General features: G+C 40.6%; 1 protein-coding gene across 1 annotated transcript; it reads right to left on the reverse strand.

Moving 5' to 3' along the window:
• Window positions 1-1,346: 1,346 nt before the first annotated feature.
• On the reverse strand, window positions 1,347-6,717 carry LOC115003788 (F-box only protein 30-like). Its single transcript, XM_029425707.1, is given in 5 exon segments — window positions 1,347-2,151; window positions 2,462-4,036; window positions 4,038-4,592; window positions 5,426-5,495; window positions 6,551-6,717. Coding segments are annotated over 3 exon segments (2,268 nt in total). The 5' UTR covers window positions 4,536-4,592; window positions 5,426-5,495; window positions 6,551-6,717; the 3' UTR covers window positions 1,347-1,956.
• Between the last annotated feature and the right edge of the window lie 2,567 nt (window positions 6,718-9,284).

Here is a 9,284-nt window from a genome sequence, read left to right on the forward strand (position 1 = left end):
AAGATACAAGATCTGTCTCCACACCCACACTCCTATGCAACATAGTTATGATGGATTAAGCATTATTCTTGCAAATATTCACATTTACCACATTTGTTATGAGGTGTTTTCTTTTTTAAATAATGAAAATAACTTTTCAGAGAATCCAGGTTTATGAACCACTGTCCTTTTGGGCTGATAATATATGTAGTAGACCAAAACTACCCATGTTTAGGATGATAATATATGAATATAGTACTGATGTTGTGTAGAACTTATAGAAGAAGCACATATCTTTATGTGCCCAGCTGAGATCAGGTATTTTATCATTTGATATTGAAACTGACATGTGAGTAGATTTGTTCGACGTGTATTCCTATTTGTTTTCAGTTGCCCCAAACTGACTTGGCTGCTCACAAATAAAACATTGAAATTATCAGGAGAAAACTTGTAGCAGATGTTTTCGGTGAATGATTTGTGCGGCGTTCCAGCTCCTCCAAGTCGCCTGTTCATTGAAAGTGGTGGTAAACTCAGAACGAATTCATCCTTTGTTCCAAAGAACTGATGTTCCTTTAGCCCCATGTCCCTTTCTTTGAAGACACAGAATAAACTGTAGTGCTTGTGGCCAATGTATGTTTTAAAACCTTTATTTAACCAGTGGCGGTCAACTGAGAACTTGTGCATCTGTTATGGTGACAGGACTCAGCAAAGCCGTCTTTTAACAGAGACTTGGAGCAGTTATAAGTTACGTATCATAATTCTTATCTGCAGAATTGTTTTTGCATAACTGGATCTGGGCCACCATAAATTCCAGTGAGATCATAGTTCAATAACTTTCCATCATTAACTTAGTCAGACTTGCAAGGCTGTAAAAAACTCTCTTACTTATGCTTAATTATGAAGTGTAAATATATTTGTCTTGCTTTTTAAATGTTCAATGTCTACATTGGACAGCTTATATCCCATTTTCTCTGTGTCTTTAGTGAATAGGATGCTTATAATTAATAAAATATATTTGTAAACAACATAGGGGTTTCCCTATGCCAGACCGGTTACTTTCGATGGCTATTTAAGGATTAACATTAAGTGTTGGGAGACTTGTAAATATCTGCTATTTAGGATATTATTAAAAAAAATCTTGAATGACTTCATGATAAGTGACCATCTGCGGAGGTCCTGTACATTTTTCTATGTAGGTTTGGATTTGAATAGGATACATATTTAATTATTTCAGTCTTTCCAAAACAGAAGAAAAAAGCATTTTAAAAAAGGTAAGTTAAGATAGTTTCCTTTTATCCAGGCAGAACAACAATGGCGTTTCATATTGAATAACTAAGGAGAGCTTTAAAAGACAAACAAATACATAAAAGGCTGTAAAGACTTTATTAAATGGTAGCAAATCGCATGCATTATTGGGCTATCCTCACATTATAATCTATCTGTTTTGACTCATGTCCTGACATCCTTCAAACCCACACAGCAGACTTGCTTTGACACTCGCTACACGGATCAGAAAGACTGGTCAGATTGGACAGATCAACATCGGAGGGATTAGCACATCTTGTGTAAAGTGCTGGCAAAGCTTCTGTCACACGGAAATAATGCAATATAACCCAACAATCTGCATTTCCCCCCATGGCTACTACGGAAAGGCAAAAATAGTGAAAACATTTATACAGGATATCATAGAATAATATAAATCTATTGTGCATATTTGTCTTCAAGAAAATATATTCCATTTGACCAGAATACGACGTATTTTCAGCACAAATCCATGCAAACGTTTTTTTTCTCCACATAGGGACACCCACAACAACAAACCTTCAAAATGGCAAGAAGGGTGTTATTTCATTAAGGCTTCTTCATAAGTGTAATATAGGAAGAGTTATTCGTTTTAAAGACATAAAATCTGTAATTGCAACATCCACATAATACCAGTGACTCTCGTGCAGCTACGAGAAGTCAAGTTTTGTTTGGTCAGGTGTTGACGTGACGCAGGACGCGACGCAGCGACTGTCCATCTCGTGCAGTACACATGGCAGGAAGGGGTACTGGCTCTGTCTTGTGCTCCACCGTGTTGAAGTGGCACTTCTTAAGGTGGTTCGACATGCTGGGGAGATCAGTGAAACCCCACGACAACACTGGGCTGAAGGCGGTGCTGAATCTCCACACCTGCGTCAGTAAATAAAAAAAACATATTGGAATGAAAAGGGCATTGCATATAAAAAGACTTTTAGAAGGGCTCCTGTTTATTTGTTAAATGCAATTCCCATATACTCATTGTGTGAAGCTACACTCCCTGCTTTTGTTACAGCACCCTAAAATCCAAAGTGTTCTTCTAGCTCACTGCTTATAAAAATGTACAAAAACGTAAGTTTAAATGAAAAAATAATATTGTAGTGTTTACTGTAGAGCTACATCAGCACATGCATCTTTGTAACCATTACATACAGTAAGTTTACACTACAGGTTTTCTACTCACTCTATTTTTTATCTGCCATGACACAGTGCCAGGGGTACCAGGGCATCGTCTTCGCTCCCACTGCAGCTCCACTATGCCCCTGGTTTGGAGGAGACTGGCACACACCTCCCTCATAGTCCGTGACACCAGTGACAGCTGGCACAGGCTGAAACTGTCCAGGAACCCAGCTATGTGCCACAGTATCTCGATGGGAAGCCCACTAAATTGGTCAGACTGGAAGTCACTTGGAAGTTTTGCCCTAGGGCAAGGCTGAACCCCGAAGGACCTGAGGTGCCTGTCATGAACCACTTTGGCCCCCTGGGTGGATGGGTAAAACCTCCGCTGAGAGAATGTGCAGCCATAATATGCCAGTGGACAGCGGTGCTCCATCCAACCATTGAGACCAGCGTGAATGTCACCATGGACATTTATGAAATGGGAAGAAAACTGGTCCCGGCGTAATGACTGACCACAGACGAAAGGGAACATGTGCTGGTAGCGGGGGTTGGGAGGGAGGTAGCGGTTATGTGGGACGGCCTCGACCTCCAGAGCTTCCAGGACAAGACAGAGGCGAAGAGTGCGGAAAGGGCTGGGGTAGGAGAGCTGGGGGGCAGCATGGTCACAGGCAGATGCAGAGGCAATCTCCCCCACTCTAGTGTTGGTTACCAAGATTGCTGCAGGGAAAGTGAAAGTCTGTGTGCCAAAGTCAACACGGTAGCCATCAACATAGACTTTGTCAGAGATCCTTCTACACTCTCTGGACTCCTCTAAACAGAAGAACAGTGCTGCTGTGATCAGATCAATTTCTCCTAGACCCATGGGGTCTTCATCCTGCTCCAAATCTGAGGTATCTACTGCCTTGTCCTCCATTTTCGGTCGCAATCTGTACAGTGACCTGTCGGGGATGTAACCTATCCGTCCATTAGGTAATGAACATTGGCCCTGGCCCCTAAAAAACTGGTAGTTGTGAAACTTGCGATCAGGCACATGGTTTTCTAAAAGAGCTAGCCCCCTATCTTCCAGGACCACATGACCAGCCCTCTGTGCCACACCCTGGCTGACAGGCACCGGAGATGCCATTGGAGGGGTGACTGGCTCCTGAGAACCCCCAGCGTTCTTGTCATCTTGCACCTCAACAGGACCGGCCTCCATTGCTCCAGACAGTGGTCTATTTGTTGTTTTTAAAGTCTTTGGATCTGTTCCTTTCAGAGCACCATTTCCTCTCAAACAGCTAGAACAAACACTTTGCTCCTCCATCTCTCTTTTATTCAAGCCTTCAGCAGCTACAGGTGTTTTGTCTTCCAGTCCATTCTTAAAGTCTCCACTGTTGCTCAATCTAATCTGCTGCATAGCAGCTCCTCTGTTCACGCACTCTGTACTGCTTTCACCAGAGTTGGCATTGCTGACAAAGTCCAAAGCAGCAGCTAAGCTTCTTGCAGTCTCCACTGTAGCCTCGTAGAGTTTACTGAAGTGCTCCTCGTTCAAGCCATTAATTCCACTGACAATTCTCTCCTTTGCCGAGCCTGGTGGGGGAGGTTGTGGCTGACGTGAGGACGATGACTGTGAAGGTGACTCAATAGCGGTGGAGGCCTCAGGAAGCAGATGTCATCAACACTGAGTCTATTGCCCTGTTCTCCTTACTAACAGTGACAACCGGCTCTCCGTCTGCAGTAGGTGCCATAGCAATTACCTTGAGGGACTCGAGAAGTGTTCGCTGGTCCTGAAGAGCAAGTGCCATGTCCAGCTGCTCCACCTCCTCCACCCCACGGCTCAGGCTCTCATAGGACGTATAGTCCAGGCAGCTAACAGGCCATCTGTTCCACTCCATAGTGCAGCACACCACTCCAGCTGGACACACTTCAAGGTGTGCATACATTTGGTTGCGCACCAGGGTGGCGGGGCAGCCATAGCCACTGTTTAGGCAGGGGACCCTCAGCAGCGGGCACATAAGGTGGTGCTCATCGACTTTGCAGGAGTGAAACACAGCTCCACACACCAAAGGACAGGTCATAAGATCACAAGAAATGCCTGGTTGAGGTTTGACCATGCATCTCTGATTAACACAGGACATACAGTGAACATGGTCCTCCTCCATGTTCAGACCTCAAGGGGTGGAGAGCTTCTGAGGGCGACTGTCAGAAAATCCACTGTCCTGCCAAATAAGCAGAAAGAGCAAATAATGTCAGTGTATTAAAGATGAGATAAGACAAGACAAAACAAAACTTTTGTGATACCCAGGGGGAACTAGTAGTGTTGGGCGGACTTCAGAGGCACCGAAGTCTGTGATTGATGAGTAGCGTTCTTAGATTTTTGTTGATGTTTGATCTTCTATGTAATCCTCGGGTGTTGTACTAGAGCTCTGGCCCAGTTGTAAATGGCTGCTATAATTACTGCAAACCACCAGATGTCAGTCAATGTGCTTGCTGAGATCTGACTCCAAAGCTTCAAAGATTATTTCGCCACAAGCAGGAAGAAACCTCCAAAACTTCTTAAGGCTTTGTCCAACCAAAAGATAGACTAGATAAGAAAGCAAAAGGGGTAGCTCAAAGGGAGTAATGTGAAAAAAATATCAAGGAAGAATTTATTGTCATCTTGCGCCACAAGCTGTCCTGTTGAAATAAAAGAAAATGGGATAAAATATATTGCTGAAATTTCTAGCCACCAATGAATTTATAAAAAAAGAGCACACATTTCAGTTCAGTTCAACCACTTTGTACTTATACTATTCTTTACTCTATTTTATTCTATTTCATGTTCTTGTACTCGCTACTTTACCTTCTTGTTCTTTTGCTGTAACAAGATAAATGTCCCCGTTGTGAGACGAATAAAGGATTTCTGATTCTGAGTTCTCAGATACCAGGAGAAAAAGACTAAATGACATTACAGTGATTAGTATTTAACCGTTAAATGTTAACACTGATGTAACTGAAATTAATCTTTTGTGATTTGTAGTAAAAGTGCTAAAAGGCTGAATCATACCAATACCTGTGATATCACGAAGGTCAAAACGTTTTCTTTCTTACAATAGTAAGTTGTGAGACACCTCCAGAATGACCTTAATAACAAAACAATTAGGTGAATTAAATCTTTGAAAAGTTGTCTGATGATGCCACAGTTGCAGTTTGATTGATACCTGATTGTGTATACATTGTGTAATATCCTACAGTTAGTATAAAATGGCAAAGTTTGAGGAGTTATGCATACTAATTGCTAAAGCAATGTACTATAAAGATAAGTAGTGCATGTAATGTACTTGAACAACAGAAGCGAAATGTACCTGCAAAACTCGAACAGACAAAAAGGACACTTATTGTGCATTAATTTCAACACATCCAAAATGTTTGCCATTCTACTTTGATAATTTAACGTGTAGACACATTACTGAAAATTAGTGACATTACAGAGTACTGAGCAATTTCCAGTTCTGCAGTTGAGATGCTCATTTACGATACTACTGCTAAAGTAACACAGCACTAGTGTATCTGTTTCCATAACCACATTATTTAACAATATATTAATATACATAAATGCACATTTGAAAAGAATAACTATTCTGACACTTTAAAGCATTTGGCTAGATATATAAATGCAGCTTGCATGGATATCAGTAACGAACGGTACATCATAAAAGCATACATCTTTATCATAACTAAATCCTTAATTGTGTGGAATATTAACCATGTCAGCTTTGGTTCAACGACTGTTAACAGTTATCAGGCTGATTCATTTAACTTAACAAGTAGCCAAAATAAGGCGCACACACTGATGGCAACTGAGGTACCAGGAATACACAGTAAGTTAACGTTGCTGTAGCTAGTTACTGTTCCTGACAGTTAAAGTTTACTTACAACCCACCATGTACCAAAAGAAACGACGATGACAGGAGAAGCTTTGGATACTGTGTACAGTAATGTGTGTACACCCCCGTACTGCAAGCCCGTTTGTTGTCAAAATATTCTTTCGCTATTAAATCAACTTGTTTTTGTAACAATGGCAACCTAGCTTACCCTGCACGGCTAATGTTGGCTAACAACAGCTAGCCAGCTCGGAAGTTCACAACAAGCTAACTTAGCAAGATAATGTTGGGTTAGCACGCGAGTAGCTTCTCACCTTATCGTTGTGTTGGTAGGAAAACGTATGCTAAGATATGTCTGGTTGTTATATAAAAATACAACTAGCTGTTACTGTAGTTACATCTCTTGAGAAACTGCTAATGATGGCTAACTACAATCCTTGTCACTCAACCTCTTTTCTTTTCCGTTCAAAACTTTATTGACCAAGATGTATTTTACATTTATCATTACAAGGGCTTATGTGGACATGAAAAAAAACCACGAGAACAGTAAGGGGGGAAATAGAATAAAATGTAACTGTAGATATACACCATTTTAAAGAAGCAAACATGTCTGGGAAGGAAAGTTTTAAACAATAAAAGAAAATTGAAATGTGTTAATAAAGTAGGCCTATCTACTCATAAAATCAAATCGTTTAGGCTAAAGTTACAGTGAAATTAATCTGTGGTTCCTTACATTTTAAATACGCTATCTTCATCAAACAGTTTAAAATTGCACTGTTATATTGTGAAAATTAGATATACAAATCTCACAAGGTAAATGACACAGTTTTTTGTGCAGTTCATTTATAGGCTACTTAATACTGCATATAGGATCTGAGACATGCTATGAATTAAATGAAACCATCTGAAATAGCTTTGCAAACAGACGCAACTTTTCTATAGGTGGAAGGAAAGTTATGATACATGCAAGGCATGGCAGTTCATTTTAAAAGTATATGTGTAACTATCAATAAATAATACTCAAAACTCATCGATTTTAGACCTGAGTACTTTGCCTTAAACGTCTTTTTTTCTTTCTTAAAAAAAACAAACAAACATGCAGTGACTAGTAACAAACAGGAGAGGTCCCTGTTGTACTATTATTTCCAAGCGGCCTCCTGGCTTGTAATGGTTAGACGATTGTCGTTAACTGAGGGAGACGCCACGTTTCGAGGTCGGGGTCACCTACAAAACAGCACCCCTGGAGCTGGAAGAGCTGACTCATGGACACATCAGCAGGGCAGTGCTCAGCAGTACTGAATACACTTTTCATGAGGTGTTGAAACTAACCCATGCAGTCAGTGGGACCATCAACATTTACATGATATCAAATGTAAAAATAAAGGATTCCAAATTTGCAATGACTTTTAACTTTGAAATATGTATACTTTTTTTTAGCTAGGTAAGCATATGAAGAATCACAGTTGTTGTATTTATTATTTACAATTCAAACTAAAATCATTTCAAAATCCTTAATACTGTACTTGCATAAGTTTATAATGTTACATACACAGATTGAGTTATTATAATGTATGCTGTATTATATAAAACCTGTACTGTCGTGGATTTAGCATGAGAATAAAATGTAATCATAGTGTTTGCTTGTTTTCACTGTCACTGACTTTTTTTTAATTTGTGCAAACTGCATATTGGATTTACCATGAAACCAAGAATGATGTCATGTCATGCATACATGTGTGTTTTACTCGTTCATTATGCTTCATTTGAGCTTTAGTGCCAGGCAACCACAAACAATCTGATACTTGAGTCCTAATATCCAACACTGAATGTGTCAGAATAAGAGACCACCACAAGGTCTCCAATGAGCAGACTGTGTACTGTTGTCTGTAAACTGTCACATTTTTAAGAAGCAATCAATCCCACGTTGACGAAAAGGACAAACGTCGCTGAATAAGTGGCAACTTTCCCGATTCCCCCGAGTTGCACAAAGCCAGGACACTGAAAATAGGCTTGTCAAAAGATTGATTGATGGGGATTATGTTTCGAGGAAGTAAAAAAGAAATGTACGCTTCTAAAATAACAGGCTAATTTCAATATAGATATTTTATACCATTCCTTAGGCCTGATTGATAATTAATTGACGCGTCTCTCTTGGTCAATATTACATCATCAAAAATAATAATACTGCTTAAGTCATCGCTGACTTGCAGGCAACCCACGCAGACAGCAGTCCTGGAATAAACCGAGTACCGCCGTCGCCCTTTGCCCTGAAGTGTGGCTGCAGCATCCAAGTAGTCTCTCCTTCTCAAACATGTCACTTTTATTCAGGTTCAATATCAGATGTTTTCTCTCCCGAAGCCCCCGGGCACCAGCAGTGGCAGTGTCATAGCGACTGTTTTATAAGTTTTATTTGTGATTTATACCGCCTGGCGTGAGTCACGACAGGACCCTACCAAGTAAACTGCATGCCCCCCGGGAGTGGGCCGTGTCTTTGCTCGGGATAACGCGCAGGCTGAAGATAAAACATTAAGACGCATTCACTGTCTGCATCACTGAGGGACGGGGTTGTTTCAAAAGTTATATGCAGTGATAGTAGTTTACAGTGGGGGTAAACTCATGGAGTTAGTTAGTTGTGAGACAAACAATCACTGATATAGCCTATATTAAATATATACTTTTATGTAATTTCTTTTCTTATGAAAATCATTCAGTTTAGGCCTACTTAGTGATAGGCGGACCTAATTGCATTAGTGTTAATCTCAGGCTAACCTGCGTATTCAGCAGGTTAAAGAGCGACAACAAAGTGAGATCTGTGGTTGGGGTGGTACGCCTTCCAAACCGGATGGTCGTGTGTTCAATACCAGGGCTGCCACCAGTGTATACCCTGTAGTTAGTTCACTGTAAGTCGCTCTGGATAAGAGCGCCAGCTAAATGACCTGTAATGTAATGTAATTGGCCTCCGTTGACCTAATGACTTAAATGTCATCAATGACCTTCAATCAGACGCTAGATGGCGCAATGCAAATAGTTGACTGCTTTCCGTGGTGC

Source organism: Cottoperca gobio, chromosome 24 (assembly GCF_900634415.1).
Source record: "Cottoperca gobio chromosome 24, fCotGob3.1, whole genome shotgun sequence".
NCBI lineage: Eukaryota > Metazoa > Chordata > Actinopteri > Perciformes > Bovichtidae > Cottoperca > Cottoperca gobio.